We start from the raw sequence: 19319 nt of genomic DNA, 5'->3' as shown, positions 1-19319 counted from the left end.
CATTTGGAAGTCATGTGGCTTACCCCTCTTGACTAGAAAAAGGGCAACAGATTTTGTTGCGTAAAGGAAGTATCAACAAGGAAAGTGAAGTGATAAGGATGACAAGTACAGGAAAGTCCATAACAATCCAGCTATTCCATTCAACCATCTCAATGAAAGCTAGTCTTTGTAAATCTCAATGCAAATAATTTAAAAAACAAGTTTCAAATCTATATGGGGTATAGTTATATCCATAGACAGTCTGCGTTCTGTCTGCTGTAAGAAGCTTATCTTTGGCCTTGGTAAAGCAATACTGAAATGAAAAGTTGATTATTCACTGTATTGAAGTGCAAGTGGGAGAAAAAAACAAGACTTCTTTACTTATTTCAAGGCCAAGTCTGAAGAGAGTTGGTACAGTTTTGGAGTTACCAATGCATAATTGGCCTTCAATTGGCTACATAACATGATAAAACACAAAGCTCATCAGCTGCATTATCGAATATCAACCTCTGTTGCCTTTGTACCATGTGTTTACTTTTATAAATAGTATCTTTCTTATTTTTGACTTGTTTTTTGTTAGACTACCCAAAGGCATCCCTTAGAAATATCTGTAGCATAGGACTAATCCAACTATTGTAAGTTTCTTTTTATGCATTTACACTTTCAATTTGTCTTGTTTCTTTGACATTTCTGGATATGATTTATTTCCTTTTTTTATTGTTTGGTAAAATTTCCAATGGTTAGTCTGTTTCAATTTCCATTTATGGGAAATAACTATTACTTGTTTACTCCGCTTTTCTATGCTCTTTATAACTTTCAGAAACTTGGGTGTTTAAGTTCCTCCAATAGCAGGTACTGAAATTCTTATTAAACAAAATACTGGGTACTTGAAATCAATTGTGTTTTCCTCAGTTCTCTTCTCTGTTCATCACAGTTTATTCCTACATATAGTAGGCTTTGACTTTTGGTTTTCCACAATTTCGATTCTATGTTCATCATAGTTGATTATTGATTATAGTAAGTTTTCACTTTTGATTTTCATGCATCCTCACCTGTGCATTACCAACCACTTGTTTCCGTTGCTAGATTGCAGTGCTTGTTCTATCAGGTTGCAGAATTTGGAGAACAAGACATGGAGGAGAATTGTGCAATCAAGAAAGATGTTACTGAAGTAATTTTTGTTCTCAATGATTTAAGCTTCATACTGCCTTTAGTCTTCTTCTTCTTCTTCTTTTTCAAAATTTCCTTTGATTCTCTTTTGTGGCTTCTGCAGTTAATAGGTAATACACCTATGGTATATCTGAACAATATCGTGGAAGGTTGTGTAGCTCGCATTGCTGCCAACCTAGAGCTAATGGAACCTTGCTCCAGTGTTAAAGACAGGCATAAGCTTTATTTACACTTGATTGTATTTTCTTCACTGCACCTTGGAAAGTGTTACCTGCAAATTAACACCTTTGGTCATTCTTTATGGATATGCAGGATTGCATACAGCATGATCAAAGATGCAGAAGATAAGGGCTTGATTACACCAGCGAAGGTAAAATGGACATTACCATATTTTAATGTGCTTTGCTAGGTGTAGCTTTCAAATTAATTCATGTGCAGTAATTGGTTGATAATCTGATTAAGAAGAATTATAGATCCAAGAACACCTGAAATTTATATAGTTTTATTGAGCACAAAAGAAGTTGATCGCTTTATCAGATATGCCTATACTTGAATGGGGTCTGTTGCAATTTACAAAGGTCTATTTTGCTCGTGCGAGGCTTAAACTAATATCTTCTGCTTCAGTTGTCTTTTGATTAAATGAGGACTACTTTCCACATGCATGGTCCAATATGGAACATTTAAGCTAACAAACCTCCCTTTGGTTCTGCATATATTCAAATAATATTGGCTAAAGAGTGTCCTCATTGAGCCTACCAGTGGTAATACTGGCATTGGATTGGCTTTCATTGGAGCAGCCAGGGGTTATAAAATTATCGTTACAATGCGAGCATCTTTGAGCCTTGAGAGGAGAATTGTTCTTCGAGCTTTTGGAGCTGAGGTATACCTCACTAACCCTGCCAAGGGCATTAAGGGAATTTTAGACAAGGCTGAGGAGATACTAAATAAAACAACTAATGGTCACATGCTTCGGCAATTTGAAAATGCTTCCAATCCACAGGTATTATCTTTACTGTTAACTTTTCTATATTTCATAATCCAGTTGATGTTTAAAATTAACCAATGAATTCTTTGTTTAGATTCATTATGAAACTACAGGTCCCGAGATATGGAAGGACTCGGGTGAGAAGTTGATGTGCTGGTTGCAGGCATAGGAACAGGCGGTACATTAACAGGTGCAGGCAAATTCCTCAAAGAGAAAAACTCAGAAATCAAGGTTTCCTCCTTTTTTTTTCAATAGAAGAGATGATGCCCACGTTTTGGATTGAAAGTCATGCAGAAATGTTCTAGTTGTTATGTTAATGAGAGCATTTTCTTCTTGTGTTGACATATAGGTATATGGCATAGAACCAGTTGAAAGTGCGGTCCTGAATGGTGGAAAACCTGGTAAGTTTCAAGTTTTTTCGCCCTTCATTCTTCCTTTCTTTTTACTGACATTGTCAAATTCTTCTAATATTATTGGATTCAATGTTGTTTCGAAACTTTGAAGCTGTAAAACATTTTGTTTTACCTACCCAATATGGAATTATGTTGTTGAACACAATTTCATAACCTTCATGATTTGAGCAACATCCAGTACTTAACTATTTCCTTTATGACATTGCCTGCCATGTCAGAGGCCCTCATCCGATCCAAGGAATTGGTGCTGGTATCATCCCTGATGTTTTGGATGTTGGCATCCTTGATGAAGTTATTCAGGTAAGTCCCAATAGCATCCTTGATGATGCTATTTGTTTTCCTGATAAGAACTGATTCTCTCCCATTATTTGCTTTCATTTTCCATGGCAAGTATCAACCATCTGATCCTTGGCTTATGCAATATGATGCATGGTAGTTTTCTATTCCTTTTATTGATGCTTCTGTGATAACCTTTTAGGTATCTGGTGAAGAAGCCATTGAAACTGCTAAACTGCTAGCCTTGAAAGAAGGTTTGCTGGTATGTTCAGAACAATTAATGGATTCTCATGAGATATGACCTTCTACAACACTTGTATTTTTCTTCTTTTCCTTTGGTTGTTACATAAGTTAAATTTATATATGTCTTGACAGGTAGGTATATCATCTGGTGCTGCAGCAGCGGCTGCGATTAAGTTGGCAAAGAGGCCAGAAAATACCGGCAAACTAATAGTTGTGAATCGCATTCCCTTCTTCAAATTGATATATCCTATAATGATTCTAGATAAAAGTTGATTAACTCTGAAAAATTATTTTACAAGGTGGCTCAAATGACAGTTTCTGCAGTTCTTGATTTGTCTTGTCGCATTTATGTTGTCAAAATCTATGCTAGTTGTTGGTTGAATCTTAGATTATTGAATCTGTCCATTCAAGTAAAGGAGGTTCTTTGAGATTCCCATTACAGAAAAAAGTTCTTCACAACAATCCAGCTTTTCTAGAGACTTGTTTCTGGCACAAGCTAATACAGAACCCTATTGGCATCCCATTGTCACTTGAAAAGTTCTTCATAGTTTGGCTTATACCAATCATTCAAATTAAAGGTTGCGATTGATCTGCAAAAGGGTGATCAGTGCAAAATCTTCTGGTATTTGAATTGCAGGGTGAAAAATGGTTACATGATTAAGGAGATTAAGGAGAGACTTCACCACATCTTAAGCATAGAACTTGACTTAAAACCTGATAGCTTATTCATGATGCATGAGAGGGCAGGCCCTAGTTAGGTTCAGACTTGAGACCCCAAAAGGTAGATCCATCAATTTCTGTATCGATGTTTGTCTATTTCATGTCAAACGCAAAAATTATTTTGTTACAATTCGTATCAACATACCTAATACTAAACACATTTTTTTGTTATTTATATATGATTTTTACTAAAATTTTAAATGGTATCATTTTCATGTTTTTTTTTTTGGTCATTTTTGTATGGTGTAATTGTGTACCATTTAAAATGATGAGCTATGTCAAAAGGATAAAGTCATGTCCTTATGTTTTCCATTTCCAGCCTTAGCCTGAATTTTTGCTTTGCTTAACTGGTTTTGCATCACTGGTAGAACAAGCAAAAAGTCTCGCACAGCTGAAATCTCCTGTTTGTTAATTTTCCTAATTCTTGAGCTTTTTTTCCCCTTACGCAGGCTATTTTCCCCAGCGCCGGTGAGCGTTACCTGTCTTCTCCATTGTTCGACTCCTTAAGGCATGAAGCAGAAAGCATGACCTTCGATTGATGCACTATCGAGTTCAGAAAAGTGCTCTTTCCTGACTCAGCAAATCATTGTATTTTGCATTCCACCATGAACCAAGCCTGGCTTCATTTGTTTTTCAATCTAGCTTGTGTATCAGACTGCAAAAATCTCAAACTTCCATGGCTGCAAGAGAGCTTAATAAGTAGAAAAAACCCTTCTACCTGAAATTGGTTTAAGGATTTTCTAGTAAATTTTCTTTACAGTAAACCAAACATGTCTAATGGAATATATATGTCTTCTTCCAAAACAACATTTATTTTCATTTTATTTTTTAATTCACATAAGGCAACATGTCAAGAACAAGAAAACAAAAATATTAAAAAAAAAATTCAATGTTTATTGCAAGACTATGCCTTAATATTGGAAAAAAATGTAGAAAAAAAAAAAGAGAATATGGAGTGAGATATGAAAAATATGAATAAATGAGAGTTGTTATTAGTTTTTTGTAGTAAGTTTTTTCATATGAGAGATAATGAAGGAAGGTATTATAATTATTTATCAAATATCCATATAAATGTTTTTTGCTATCAAAATTTTTTTAAATAAAAGATTAACATAATTTTAAAAGTAAAGATACTTAAAAAATTTTAAACATATAAAAATAATAAAATATAAAGACGATACAATTTAAAATTAAAAAATATATATATATAATTATCACAAATAAAAAATATAATTCATATTTAATATATCAATAAAAATTATAACATAATAATTTATATATTTTACATATCTTATATGAAAAAATATAAGCAAGCTGGCTTGACCAATTGAAATCTAACTCAACCCGAATCATTAATATAATGTACGATATAACTTGGTTTTTTTTAAAACCCGATCTAGCCCATTTTCTTCAATCTTTATTCATGAGCCGAATCATTTTATTCTCAAACCCAAACACACTTCCTGGTTCATATAAAACCGTAGGGTTTTAGCTTTCAGGTCGACAGATTAGAGATACAAAGCCACAAAGGCAAACGGAGACGGAGAAAGAAAGATAACAAATCAATGGAAGCGAAAAAACTAACAGCGGAATCAACTCCCATATTCCAAGAAGGAATAGGCCTAATTCTCTCTCGATGGTCGGCTCTCACCGCCGCAGTCGAAAACCAGTGGGGCGGCCGTGAATCCCGCATCAAAGCCAACACGCTCTGCTCCGACGTCTTCTCCTTCTTCACTGAATCCAAAGGTAACCTCTTTTTATATCTAAAAATCAGTCATTTTTTTTTTCTGTTTTCGCAATTTCAGTAATTAAATTTGTTTTTTTTCTTTTAAATTTCAGCGGAGCCGCTTTATATAGATGATTTGGAGAATATTTTAGAGGAAGGTTTGCTCAGTCTTAATACATTGGTTGAAGATGGTAGCATTGAGGAGGTATTTTCAATCTTCGATTTTGTTCTTGGCTTCAATTGATGATATTAACGTCATTTCAATCTTTTTAGGCTGGTTAATTGTGATAAATCTCGTAAAAATGATCAGAATTATGCCTTAATCATTATTTTAATCGAATTGATTCGTTGTAATTTTGTTCTTCACATGTTGTTGTAACTCTAGCTCACTGTGAATTTCTATTTATTTTTGATTCAATGTAAAGTATGAAAATGCTCCTTTTTATGTTTTTTGCATGTAATTTTACGAGCTGAATTACGATAAGGGGGATTTTTAACATATGAAGAGGCGGACTGACATTTTAGGATCAAATTTGTGTTCAAATTAAGTTTAACATCATTTTGAACCATTCTTTGTGGCATTTTCATAGCTATCTGTACTTGCTTTTATACACATCATGCAATTTTTAATTGTTATTTACCCTACATAACCGTGTCCAACGCTTCTTTGGCACTTTTAATTAAGGCAAAAAGGTCAAAAAAGCCTGTGAAGTAAAATTCAATAATCATTCAAACCCTCATTTTTCTTTTTGCAATCAATTAGACCGTCAAACATCTTTTTTCATCAATTGAGCCTTTGTTAGAGGAAAAATGGTTAATTGTTTCTATCCAATCGAGGGCTTAATTGAGTGAAAATAGATGTATAAGGGTTCATTTGGGTGAAATAGATGTTCAAGGGTTTAATTGATTCGAAACAGAAGGTGTAGGGCTTAATTGATTGCAACAAAATATCCAGGGCTTAATTGATTATTAAATTTTTATTTGAGAGCTTTTTTAACCCTTATGCCTTTAATTAATGTAGAAAATTGCCAAAAAACATGACATATACCTTTGTCCAACACTAGATCCCGAGTTCATGTAACATGGCAATTAGTATTGGAATTCTTTTAAAAGGTTTGAATTTATACCGTTTATTGCTTCTTGAGAGAGATTAATTTCTTCGACTTGTTACAGGTGGCAGAGAAGTTAATGATTATGCACGAAGAATGTTTGGAAGGTAATTATCAGTCAATTGAGAAACTGAGGACAACTAATCCTCCAACAGTTGCTCATGTCAGACCGGTAATTTCTAGTTTAAACCCTTTTTGCCTATTAATACGTTTCTTGTCGAAGATAATATACTATATACTACTGTCTCTGTTGAACTTTGCTTCTGTTTATCCCTGTTTTCTTGGATTTTTGTTTTCCATGCTCAGTATAGCTATGTTGGCATGTTAGGAAAGTCACATTTTACTATTCATATGAAAAAAATCCTCAGGCTGTGTAGGAACTCTTATAGGGTGTGAGATACCAATTATCGTGTGAGCCTTTATGTAAGGAGATCGCAATCTTTCACTATCAATTTTATTTGTGAGCTCTGGTTATTTTATTGCTTTGTCCTATACTAGGATTTTACTTCATAGAAAATATTTTTTTGGGTTTCTTTCAACTCTGCATCTGCCAGTCCCTGACCGTTAATGGTTTAACACACACAAAAAGAAGGCAGAGTGCTCCTTAATAGTTAAACTTGTTGCAGATGTGAATAGAAACCTTAGCTTTTCTTTCTTACAATGGATTGTATAATCCGAAATGGAATGGTTTAGGCTTTATACTGCTGGACTGTTCTTTGTTTTCAATAGAATGACATCTCATAAAATAGTTACTCCATTTGCATGGTGGATACCTTGCTAACTAATTAAATCTTACCTAGTTATTGTAGTAGATGAAGAGTTAGGGGTTAAAATGGTATCCTTTGTGTTAATATTTTTTCTTTTTCTTATTGATCGATATTTTATCCTAGTTTACTGAGGAAGATGAGGATGATGATGAAAGCATGGATGCTGACAATGCAACAAACATGATGGTGGATGTACCAAACCCTCAATCAAGTTTGAATCCAGTCAGTATGCCAACGGATGAGCCAAAGCCAAACCAGGCAGCCGAAGCAGAAGATGGTTGGGTAGTAGTCTCATCCAGAAGAAACAAGGGTAGAAGGAATTAGGCTGTATTTTCTATTACCCTTGTTTCCCATTCCTTAGTGGTATATAAGTTTCTCAACACATTTCTGACGTGCTAATTATTATTGTTTGTTTTTCTTTGTAATGTTACATCCAAAGAAGTTACTGATTTCTTATTCTCGGATATGAATTTTTCTTGGTCCAAAGAAAGGTCATCGATTGGGTTTGAATCTTATACTGAATGTATCTTTTACAGATTATTATATGTATTAATTGAAATAAATCTCGAGTTTAAATAGATATGATTTTAGATTGGATTTTATTCATTCCAATCTTAGAAACTTAGTTTCAACCTACATAACCCCATTTATGTCTTTACATGTTTGCTGCATTTGTTTAAAGGTCATTAAGTGAAATTTAGTATAAATTTGGGACATTGATGACTCCATCGATTTAACTTACTGTATTACTTAAACTGGTCTTTGAAACTGCACGCTATTGTCTAAAAGAGAGCGGGACCCAAACACGGCCTTAGAAAATCTAGGCGGTCCACAAGTGGTGTGGACCCTAACCTCCACGTGAGCAAAGCCTAAGGTCAGCAGCCCAGCATGCCCTATTCCCATTGGTTGTTTCAGTTTCACATGCACATCGTCGTCAACCGAAAGCGCGTGTAAAGATTATGAATGGCAGTTTCGTGGATATTTCTCAAATTGAAGCCGTATTAATTCCCCGCCAAGACTTGTACTTTGAACCTTTCTAACATTTTCCCTTGACCTTTCCAAAAGAAAACCAAGAAAGGAAAAGAAAAGAAAGTGAGAGAAACTGCGAGAAAGCGAGGGAAACTGAGAAAAAGCGAACAAGATGGGAACAAAAAGGAAAAAAATGAAGCAAATTTTTAAGAAGCTACACATCGGGGGCAATCACGAATCGACGAACGACACGTCGCCGTCATGCGCCACCGATCAGCAAACCACAATGTCCGAGAACTCTCCGCCGAGTCCTTCTACAACCACGACGTCATCATCACCGGTGACCACGACGACGGTGCCGGTATCGTCGAGTATGGAGTTGAGTACGCCATCATCGACAGCGGCCGCTAATAATCGAGCGTCGGATTATATGTTATCGGAGGAAGACTTTCAGGTACAGTTAGCCCTAGCGATCAGTGCTTCTAATTCGGAGGATCCGCAGAAGGATCGGATCCAAGCGGCGACACTTTTGAGCTTAGGGAGTCATATCCGGAAAGATTTAGGGTTAGGGAGGGATAAGGGTGACGTGGCAGCCGAGGTTTTGGCCAGGCAGTATTGGGTAAGTGTTTTCTTTTTTTTTTTTTTGTTTTGGTTGTTATAATTTTTGTAGTTTGAATTGGACTGTTGGTGAATTGAATCGGATTGAGTGAGCTTGAATTATGAGTGTTTTAGTTGGTTCTAGTGATTAATATTTGGACTGTTTGATTAGGGCAAGTTATTGTACTGAATTTTAGTGGAGAAGTTTGAATTTATTTTGCTTTTACTTTAATAATGAGTGTTAATCATGAATTGTTGTTATTTTATCTCTTTTTTATCTCCTCTTTTTTATCAATTTGGGTTTTTTTCTTTTCTTTTTTTTGGTTAGTGTTTGGATTGTAATGATTAGGGCAAGTTACTGTTCAATGAGGTAAAAATGATATATTGGATTATTTTGGACTTTTGCTTCTTGCAAAATTGTGGTGGATAAGCTGCAAATAGCATCTACTGCTTGGGTTTTGAAAGTTTCTTGGAATTTTGATGAATCTAATTAAAGTGAGTGAACTTGAATTAGGGTGTTTAGTTGCTGCCAGTGATTGGTTTTTGGATTGATTGATTAGGACAAGTTATGATTTGAATTTAATTTTGGATTATATAAGGTGAATTTTAGTGTGAAAAGCTTGAACAATTTTTTTTTTTTACTAGAATTGTGATAGTTTATACTTTATAATTTTCATGTCTGCTTTTGATCAAAATTTGAACTTGCTTGATTTACTAACGAAGAATGAAAAGCTGGAAATTGAACCATGGTGTATTACTGTAAGGGAATGAGCTTGAGTTTTTATGGTTAGTGTTTGATTTTGCTTGGTTTGGATTGACTTTTTGGGTTGTTTTGATTCACCAGGAATACAATGTGCTTGATTATGAGGAGAGAGTGGTGGATGGTTTTTATGATGTATATGGGCTCTCCACAGATTCAGGAATCCAAGGAAAAATGCCATCTCTTGCTGATCTTGAAACAAATCTTGAGAATTCTGGCTTTGAAGTTGTAATTGTCAATCGAACGATTGACCCTGCCCTAGAAGAGTTGTTGCAAATTGCTCACTGTATTGCATTAGATTGCCCTGCTACCAATGTTAGTGTTTTAGTTCAAAGGCTTGCCGAACTTGTAACAGGACATATGGGTGGATCTGTGAAAGATGCTAACATAATATTGGCCAAATGGATGGAAAAAAGCACAGAGCTCAGAACATCTCTTCATACAAGTGTGTTGCCTATTGGATCCATAAATATAGGCCTCTCTCGGCATCGTGCTTTACTCTTCAAGGTTAGTTTTTTAACTTAGACAGTTGCTATCTTTTAATTGAGTTCAAAACTGTCATATGCTATTCTGCTGACAAATGGTTGTTTTTCTGAGCAATTTTTAAGGGATAATCCTTTGAATTTTTTTAGGGGCTGGAATTAGAAGCCCTTCTCTGCAGGATTGCCACCACCCTCTAAAGGGGATGGGCAAACCAACGGGGCTATGCGCTATGCCCCAGGTTCTAATATTTAAATATTAAGTTCTGGAAACAGAAATTGCTTGTCTCTAAGCTTTTTTCTGATTTTATCCTACTGGATGATTTAACTTGGTTCTTTTAGTGTCCTCTTAATGTAAATAGGGCTATCTGTAAGGTTTTTATTTATTTTCTTTGTGTCCTCTTAATGTAGGCGTTGTCAGATAGCATAAGGTTACCTTGTAGACTGGTAAAAGGCAGTCATTACACTGGTGTTGAGGATGATGCTGTAAATATAATAAAGCTGGAAGATGAAAGGTTATAGTTTGTGTTTATTTCTTAACTTAATCTTTACATCTATTTAGGTCTAATCTTGTGTTTTTTAACGTACAGGGAGTTTTTGGTTGATTTAATGGCAGCTCCTGGTACACTTATACCTGCTGACATTTTAAGCGCAAAAGATACAACTTTTAAGCCATACAATCCAATAATTAGCAATCTTCAGTCGTCTGATGATGTTTACTCAAGAGCAAAGCCACTTAACGGAGAAGGTAGTAGTCAGCATCCTGTGATCAATAATCTGCCCTTCAATTGGAGGTCAAGTTCTGGAAGCGCAGAATCATCTTCATTATCAGGTCCGAGTGGTTATATCTATGTTGGTTCTTCTGGATTATCTAACAGAGTGACCCCTAATCAGATGGACCATCTTCCCTCTACTGCCATTGGGGCTTCAGCCTATAAGGGGAGTCGTGGTGGCAATGTAGTTGGTGATGGCCTGAGGATGAACGTCAATGTAGTGCCGTATGGTCAGAGCAGTCAAGATGACCCAAAAAATCTTTTTGCAGATATTAATCCATTCCAGATACAAGGTACAGGCAAAACTTCCCAGCAGAACAAACCTTCTGAGACCAAAGTTGATGAGTTTCAGAGACAGAGAAATAATGTAGTTGGGGGGCAACCCCTGGTACCGTTAATGTGGAAGAATCGGCCTGCTTATAATGAGGTTCCTCAGAAAAAGGATTACAATTATATGGAGGGCCTCCTTCCAAAAACCAATCGTGAACCTAATGATTTTAATCAGTCATCATCAGCTTCCACCAGCTCTACCAAACCTGAAAAGGTCTATCCTCATGGTTTTAAGTCACATGGTGACTTTGATATATTAAGTAGAGATAATAAAATCAGGAATTCTTTGTCTGGTACTAGCACATCTTTCGCATCCACTACCAGTCAGTTCAATAGCTCACAGCTGGATGAGGATGCAAGCACTAAATTTAAGGAAGAAAATCTCAGGAATGGACATGATTTACAAAATAACACGGGGGATTTGGCTAAAGAGCAAGATAATGAGATTGGTTTCCACAATCGTAGAAAGTATGCTCATGATAGATATATGGGGAATAAGCTCAAATTAAAGGATCCAGAAAGTCCTAGCTCAACAGTTGATTGTGGCACAGGCAGGGTTGATCAACTATTTGATGATGTAGATGTAGGTGAATGTGAAATTCCTTGGGAAGACTTGGACATTGGTGAAAGAATTGGACTAGGTAATGAATATGGCTCATTGAAGTTCATTACATGTGGCAATTTTTGTAGTTAATTTAAGGTCTTTTTCTGTCTATAAACTAAATGTTGACTCAGTTAGCAATACTTGTATATTGTGTCTGTTATTTTGGAATTTCCCCCTTTGTTGATATTCAAGAGCTCCTGTTATTCCTCATTAAAATCTTAAGAGTTTAAATGCAGTAAAGTATTCTGATTCTTGCTTTGCAAGAACTTTTATCTTGTTTTTTGGAAGTTTTCTAATTCTTATTGAATTTTGTTTTCTTGTGAGTAGGTTCCTATGGAGAGGTCTACCATGCTGATTGGAATGGCACGGTTAGTTTATACTCTTTTTATACTTCAGTCTATTACAGTTTTCACAGTTTTTATCTTGTATGTCACTCTGTGCTGTCTTTGTTTAGTACTAAAGGAGTTAGGTTTCAAGCTAGCTAGATAATTATTTGGCAAAGGCATCATGGTGAGGACTATTGGCCGTGTTTTGAACTGAATTATAGATGTACTTTTTTGAAATGATATTTTGCACAAACTATTAAGAATTGTTTTCTAAATTAAAAGAATAAGCAGTTTATAATTTTGTGGGTGGTAATGGTTATTGAATTACAGGAGGTTGCTGTGAAGAAGTTCCTAGACCAGGATTTTTTAGGTGCTGCTTTGGCTGAGTTCAAAAGAGAGGTAAGCAACTTTTAAGCTTTTATTTGTATATCAAAATGATAATAAAATGTGTTTTCAGATATTTTAGTTTATTCATTCTTTTATTGTTATAACTGGCCATATACAAACTTCAGACAAACATCCTTGCCTAAGATCATGGCAGTTAAATAAGTCCAAATCACTCCTGATTTTTGTTTTTCTCTATAATTTAAGGTGCGAATAATGCAAACACTGCGTCATCCAAATGTTGTTCTTTTTATGGGTGCTGTGACTCGCCCTCCTAACCTCTCTATCATTACCGAGTTTCTTCCGAGGTAATAGTCTCTGCCTGCATATTGTCATCTTATCTTCTTATTGAGTTGAGCTTTATGCAAAGTAATCCAGATGCAATATGAGGTTGGCAGTCTATGACTACCAGCATTCATGTATTCATGTGTCACACATGGAGATAATATTTGATGTTCTAAATTGTGCAAATGTTATTTGGTTTTCCAGAGGAAGCTTGTATAAGATTCTTCATCGTCCTCATTCTCAAATTGATGAGAAGCTTAGAATTAAGATGGCTCTTGATGTGGTATGAAATTGATTGCTTCTGCAATTCTATTGTTTGGGATGTGATGACCACATAAAATTTCAAATCTGTTTCCATTTTGCAGGCGAAGGGCATGAATTGCCTACACACCAGCGCACCTACCATTGTTCATCGTGATTTGAAGTCTCCTAATCTTTTAGTTGATAAAAACTGGACTGTGAAGGTAAATGTTGTTTCTATGTTTTAGTTTTTTATGCTTCCAAATGTTTCTTACTTTTACTCTTTTAAGTGTTACTCCCCAAACATTCTCAATCTTGCTGTAATCATTGCAAAATCTGGTGACATTTGATCTTACTGATCTAGTGGAGGTGGCTTGATTAGTGAGCTATAATGACTACTTCCTATTCTCTCTTTCTGGTAGTCTAATGCCTATGTATGAATAGCAGTTATCTCAGTTTGTGGATTTGTTAATTTGTTTCTTATTGCTGCAAACTTTAATTTTGGCAGCTTATTTTTATTGTCCACTTGTTTTTACTTTTCTATCTTGTGAATCACTGTTTTGTATATTATTAGTTTCAGAATGGAAAACTAATAGAAAGTTTTTAATATATAAAAAACATCAAATACATGGTGCGTAAGTGGTAAGTTATTACAAGTCTGTATTATTGTAGTCTTTTTGTGCCTGCTTCTCTAAACTTTCTAGAATTAAAGGTTTGCAACCTACCATATGTGTCCATGCCTATATCCTTTTTGATTTATGCATCACTTAGGCGACTTATAAGTTGTGAGATAGTTTAATATGAATTGTCTAACCTTGTTGGAGAATGGTTACACTGATTGACATATCTGATCTGACATTCTTACACTTATGCTCATAATCTTATCCCATATAGAATTAAATAATTTCACTGGCTTTAAACTCCACAAGAATAAAACCTTAAAGAATTAAAAAAGGAACAAGGGCACGGATCCTTTGGAACTACCTTTTTGTTGTTTTCCCAGCTAGCTGAGGTTATTAATGCATTAAATGTGTAACTATGCGTGATGTAATTGCTTGGAAATTGAAAACTAAACATTTTCATTTTAAGGAAAAGAATAAGAGATGAAGTATGACTGCTGTGAAATTCATGCAGTGCACTCTGATTGATTGCAAAACTGAACTATGCAGGTCTCTGATTTTGGGTTGTCACGCTTGAAGCATAATACCTTTCTATCATCCAAATCAACTGGAGGAACAGTCAGTATCTTGGCCTACTGTGCAATATGTTATAAATTCTGAAGATATAGATAGAATATATAGCTTCTGTTATATTTATATTCTTTCTACATGTCTCTGATTGAGTTGCCTTTTATGTTTTAGCCTGAGTGGATGGCACCAGAAGTACTTCGCAATGAGCCTTCAAATGAGAAGTGAGTTATTTCTCTTTGATCAATATCATTTAATCCTGTTCTTTCTCCTCGGTTAGCAGATTGCTCTATCTATTAATATTTCACTCTGGTTGCTTAATGTTCTGTTTTGTTTATGAAAGCATGGTGAAGATAAGAAAATGTTAAAATTACCTGTCTTTCTAGCAGTTCGGAAGTCACCATGAAAAACTGTCAGTGTCGTGTTCTATCGTCTATATATAAATTACTTGTTTTACTATTGTACAGAAATGTTTGTTGGGGTTTTCTAACTATGACTCAGTGTTATTGATGATTGGAGTTAAGAGTGGCTGATATTTTCTGGCAGAAACTCATGGATTTTAAAGATGCTGAATTGGTAAAATAACCAAGCTTAAAACTAACTCACATATTTTGTTGGATGTATAGATGCGATGTTTATAGCTTTGGAGTCATTCTTTGGGAGCTTGCTACTCTGAGACTGCCATGGAGCGGCATGAATCCAATGCAGGTTGTGGGTGCTGTTGGTTTCCAGAATCGTCGGCTTGACATTCCCAAGGAACTTGATCCTATGGTTGCAAGGATAATTTGGGAATGCTGGCAGACGTAAGTAAACAAAAACTTGAAGCATATATTCATTTTTGCAATATTAAATCCAGTCGAACTTATTACTCCATTGTTTCCAGTGATCCAAGTTTGCGGCCATCATTCGCAAAGCTCACGGTAGCTTTAAAGCCCTTGCAAAGGCTTGTTATCCCATTGCAGCAAGACCCATCAAGCTATCTTCTCCCACAGGAGATTTCGGTAAATTCTACACTCTGAAATAAAATGTCTGAGTTCCTCAATTGTGAATGAGAACCATTCTGTTTCGTTCCTTTCAATGAGTGTCTGTGTTATATATATATATAGTATATATTCATGTTGCTGCTCCTACTGCACAAGAAAGAAATAGCAGCAGTTTTTTACAGTCTGATGTCCTAAATTTTGCCTAAAAGAATAAAACTTTTGTAATTTATATGTCAAAACTCTATAAAACACATAAAGGAGTATATGTGTCAATTTTTTTAATTTTGTAAAAATTGAAAAACCTCATTTACAGAATCATATATATAAAATATTTTCATATTATAGTATTACAATAACCATAAATCATGACAAAATTAAAGGGAGACAAATTATAACTCTCCGTTAATGTAATAATAGAATACAACAACACACCAAGTCTTATATCTCATACTTTGGGGTTAAGTGTATGAAAAACCAAAATAAGAGAATCAACTTAGGTTGTAGTATGAATTTTCTTATGCCACTCGTTTCTATAAACAACCACTTTTTCATCTAATTCCTTAATCATCATATCATTTTATTAATAGAATAATAGAATAATAAAATATTCTGTTTTTATTAATCTTCATGAATTTCACCCTGAATATACATTCAAATCCCCTTCAATTGCTCTCTCCTATACAACAATGTGACCAAATCTGTATTAGCTCCATTGCCCACATTTTGGAAGGAATTACTGTGCCTTATAGCTTGTAATCAATTTTTGCTAGACACTACCTTCTGATCAAATCCATTAGTTTGTTGAAGAAGATCATGCACCATTAGGAAGGTGTTTTGATGTTGCATCCAACAAATTAATATGAATATAAGAGATATGACCAATGATCAAATTGCATAATTCTTAATTCACACGTAATTTGAATCATACAATTCTCTATATATATTTATTAATCGATAAAAAATTAATTATGAAATTAAAAAAACCAAATCGATGAAAGAATCTAATAAAAAATTGAATGAAACTTAAACCTAGACATTATGTCTTTCTTGTTATTGAGACAAATGCTTTATAGAAAATTTTTTTTCTCATTACACGTAGTCTGATTGATATAATTCTCGATATATATTTATTAATTAATCAATAAAAAATTAGTTATGGAATTAAAAAACCCAAATCGATGAAAGAATCTAATAAAAAGTTGAAGGAAACTTAAACCTAGACATGGTGTCTTGTTATTGAGACGAATGCTTCATAGATATTTTTTTTCTCTTTACTTTAGAAAAAAAAATGAAATTGTTAGGCATATCTTGAGGATTATTTTTTACAGAGTCAGTGACAGAGGCAGCTCCTCCTGATAATGGTGTGCAATGGAAGTCACGCGTCAAATTACACCAAAACCCAGGGGGCGATGGACAATGCATTACGAAGCACTCATTCATACAAACATCATGTTCATCTGACTTTGCTACTTCTACTGTGCTTAAAAACATTAATGCACAGCACAAAAACAACTTCATCATAGAAAATTTTGCCATATCATTCCTTAATCAAAGCCCCTTTCTTTGTCCTGATGTTGAAAAGATGTTGGCAAATTTTCCTACGACAATGAAGTTTTTCAGAGAAAATTGCACAAATATTTAGTTTATAAAGGAAAAAAAGGCCATGATTCTGTTAAATTTTGTTTAAATTTAGTAATCTTTATTTATTTTTGGTAAATAATTTTAATTTGTGCCCATATTTGGCAGTTTTTAATATCGGCAAAAGTACTTGTTGACAGTCAATTTGTACAATATTTGGATTATGAAAAATCTTGTTCATATTTATCAGAAGATTTATTCGGGTGCAGATTTTTTTTTTATAAATTTAGCTCATGAGAATATCTATGATATAATTAAATTATTGTCCCCCTTTATTGCCTTAGGTAGACTGGTGGAAAATGATATTTTTTGTGTTACAGGGCATATGCATCAAAATTTTAGTGTGATCCTAAATGAAAATTTTAACAAAAAGGTTCATTTAGCAACTTTTGAGAGTAATTGGTTCAGCATTCTGGAAGTTGAAAACCCTAAATTTAAAAATCCTTTAGTTGAATTAAATATGAGAATGAGACCACTTGCTTTTGACAAAAGAAAAATAAATAGAAGTTTACAAAAATTAAACTTGTCAATTTGTGTATTTTGTCAGTAAAATATTGATAATTTATATATTCGTATTGTGTGATATATGAAAATAACATATTACAGTTTATGTCGACATGAAAATATAAAATACGTTTTTTATTATTTTATTAAATTTATTTATAAATTTTGTTAAAATTTTAAATCGTGTCATCTTTGTATTTACTATTCATATCGTTTTTGTATTGTTTTATTATATCGTATTTGAAATTATCAGATTTAGTAAAAATCCTACAAACAAGATTCAGCATTAAACCATTTCTCCCTAAATATCAGATGCTGTAAAATGAAAATCTAACATTTTGCTGTTGAGAAATGGTTCGAAAGTGAGATCATTCCACAACTGTAAGGCAAATCACAGGAAATCATCAGCATCCTCTAGCTTGAAAGGGCGAAGAGTTATTTTTTATGAGTTAATCTTTGTGCTCTTTTAAAAGACAAGAGTTAGGGTAAGTGAGTATTATAGTTTTATAGGGATCTATGCTTCTTAAAATTACCATGGTTTTTTAATTAAAAAATTATCATGATTTTTTTTTATTAAAAAAGTTATCATGGCTTTAGGGTAAGTGAGTAATATATTTTAGCAAATAAAATTAACGATGAAACCCTTATGCGAAAGAGGCGTTATCTCGGAGGCTATTTAAAAACAAACACACACACACACGGGACGTTATGTGAAAAACATCCAAATTACACGTCATGCAAGTGAGGTTTACCCTTAAAAATATCAACCAAATTAATGGGTAGTTTCTAAAAATAATAATTTAGAGAGGAGCTTAATGCATTTTCGTTTTTTTCACACTTTATTTTTTTTTTAATTTTTTGTAAACAAAATTATTTAATTACTTTTTCTCACGAGTTTTTGGATATTTATTTCCAATAAATTTTATGATTTTTTGAAAATTGATTTATGAAAAACCACATAACTTTCTAAAAATGAATTTTCGGATAGTCATATACCTTTCAGAAAAGGTATATGACTATTCAAAATTTCATTTCTTGAAGGTGAGATAACGAAAATTTATAAAAAAATATATATAGAATAATAAATTTTATTATAAATATTTATTAATTAGTGAAATGAAAAAGTTATTATTCAAAAAATTATAAATTTTAAAATTAATAAAAAAATTAATTTTACTATTTTAACTTTAAAAAAAATAATATGTAACAATGTGATCAAATTTGTATCAGCTTTATTGCCCATCTTTGCTAAATGTAATTTGGAATGAGTAATTGTGGCTTATAGCTCTTGCAATCAATTTTTGGTAGACAAATACAACATTATTTCGCCAACTCCATTTTTTATTATTATTATAAATATCATAGAAATTCATAACAATAAAAATTATTATTGTATAAAATATTACAAAAATTCATCCCTTATCTTTGCTAAATGCATTTTGGAAGGAGTAACTGTAGCTTATAGCTTTTGCAATCAATTTTTTATAGACTCTTTCATCTTATTAAATCCATGAGTTTGTTGTGGAGAAGATAAATCATTTGGAATGATAGGACTCTTTCTTTTGATCACATCCATGGGTTTGTTGTGGAGTTGCATCCAACAAATGGGAACATAAGATATATAAGTAAGGAACAATTACACGATTTTTAATTCGCATGTAATACAATCACAATCAAACAATTATCAACACATATTTTTTAAATCGATAAAAAGTTATTTATAAAATCATATAAATTAATAAATTATCTAACGTAAAATCAAACAAAACATAAATTTTTGCTTTTTTTTTTTTTTTTAGATTTCATATTGTTATAATTGAATTCTGATTATTGAAATTCAAAATTCAAAATATTACCAATAAATCATACAAT

General features: G+C 33.5%; 2 protein-coding genes and 1 pseudogene across 6 annotated transcripts; all 3 read left to right on the top strand.

Annotated features, from left to right (window-relative positions):
- The first annotated feature begins 615 nt into the window (after positions 1-615).
- Positions 616-4534, top strand: LOC111293709 (bifunctional L-3-cyanoalanine synthase/cysteine synthase D1-like; annotated as a pseudogene). The gene is made up of 11 exons (XR_016327330.1): positions 616-831; positions 1066-1150; positions 1253-1362; positions 1462-1519; positions 1886-2149; positions 2229-2365; positions 2484-2535; positions 2768-2847; positions 3026-3085; positions 3199-3279; positions 4236-4534. The product of XR_016327330.1 is annotated as a bifunctional L-3-cyanoalanine synthase/cysteine synthase D1-like (transcript).
- Positions 4535-5246: 712 nt separating this feature from the next.
- On the top strand, positions 5247-7990 carry LOC111295466 (uncharacterized). Its single transcript, XM_022888963.2, has 4 exons — positions 5247-5532; positions 5626-5717; positions 6686-6793; positions 7512-7990. Exons 1-4 carry the CDS (start codon positions 5352-5354, stop codon positions 7710-7712), a joined length of 582 nt encoding a protein of 193 aa, XP_022744698.2. The 5' UTR covers positions 5247-5351; the 3' UTR covers positions 7713-7990.
- Positions 7991-8439: 449 nt separating this feature from the next.
- On the top strand, positions 8440-17151 carry LOC111295465 (serine/threonine-protein kinase EDR1-like). Of its 4 annotated transcripts, XM_089743083.1 has the most exons (15): positions 8440-8976; positions 9799-10221; positions 10605-10708; positions 10784-11025; positions 11236-11937; positions 12228-12268; positions 12557-12625; positions 12818-12918; positions 13100-13178; positions 13261-13359; positions 14305-14373; positions 14497-14546; positions 14949-15125; positions 15206-15323; positions 16634-17151. In XM_089743083.1, the coding sequence occupies exons 1-15, from the start codon at positions 8530-8532 to the stop codon at positions 16640-16642; spliced, it is 2730 nt and encodes a 909-aa protein (XP_089599209.1). In that variant the 5' UTR covers positions 8440-8529; the 3' UTR covers positions 16643-17151. The 4 variants fall into 4 exon arrangements, 3 of the variants coding, with proteins under 3 accessions (XP_089599209.1, XP_022744697.2, XP_089599208.1); XM_022888962.2 differs by having other exon boundaries at positions 10784-11937; XM_089743082.1 differs by lacking the exons at positions 15206-15323; positions 16634-17151 and having other exon boundaries at positions 10784-11937; positions 14949-15129.
- The last annotated feature ends 2168 nt before the right edge of the window (positions 17152-19319 follow it).

The sequence above is a fragment of the Durio zibethinus genome, chromosome 14 (genome assembly GCF_047325235.1).
Source record: "Durio zibethinus cultivar Kanyao isolate XHJ-2024 chromosome 14, ASM4732523v1, whole genome shotgun sequence".
Classification (NCBI taxonomy): Eukaryota; Viridiplantae; Streptophyta; class Magnoliopsida; order Malvales; family Malvaceae; genus Durio; species Durio zibethinus.
This window is presented reverse-complemented; position numbering and strand designations above follow the sequence as displayed.

Coding starts and splice junctions, on each gene's coding strand:
- LOC111295466 (XM_022888963.2), top strand. CDS start 5,352: ATGGAAGCGAAAAAACTAACAGCGGAATCAACTCCCATATTCCAAGAA. Junction 5,718..6,685: donor AAGATGGTAGCATTGAGGAG/GTATTTTCAATC, acceptor GACTTGTTACAG/GTGGCAGAGAAGTTAATGAT. Junction 6,794..7,511: donor CAGTTGCTCATGTCAGACCG/GTAATTTCTAGT, acceptor ATTTTATCCTAG/TTTACTGAGGAAGATGAGGA.
- LOC111295465 (XM_022888962.2), top strand. CDS start 8,530: ATGGGAACAAAAAGGAAAAAAATGAAGCAAATTTTTAAGAAGCTACAC. Junction 10,222..10,604: donor ATCGTGCTTTACTCTTCAAG/GTTAGTTTTTTA, acceptor CTCTTAATGTAG/GCGTTGTCAGATAGCATAAG. Junction 12,919..13,099: donor ATTACCGAGTTTCTTCCGAG/GTAATAGTCTCT, acceptor TTGGTTTTCCAG/AGGAAGCTTGTATAAGATTC.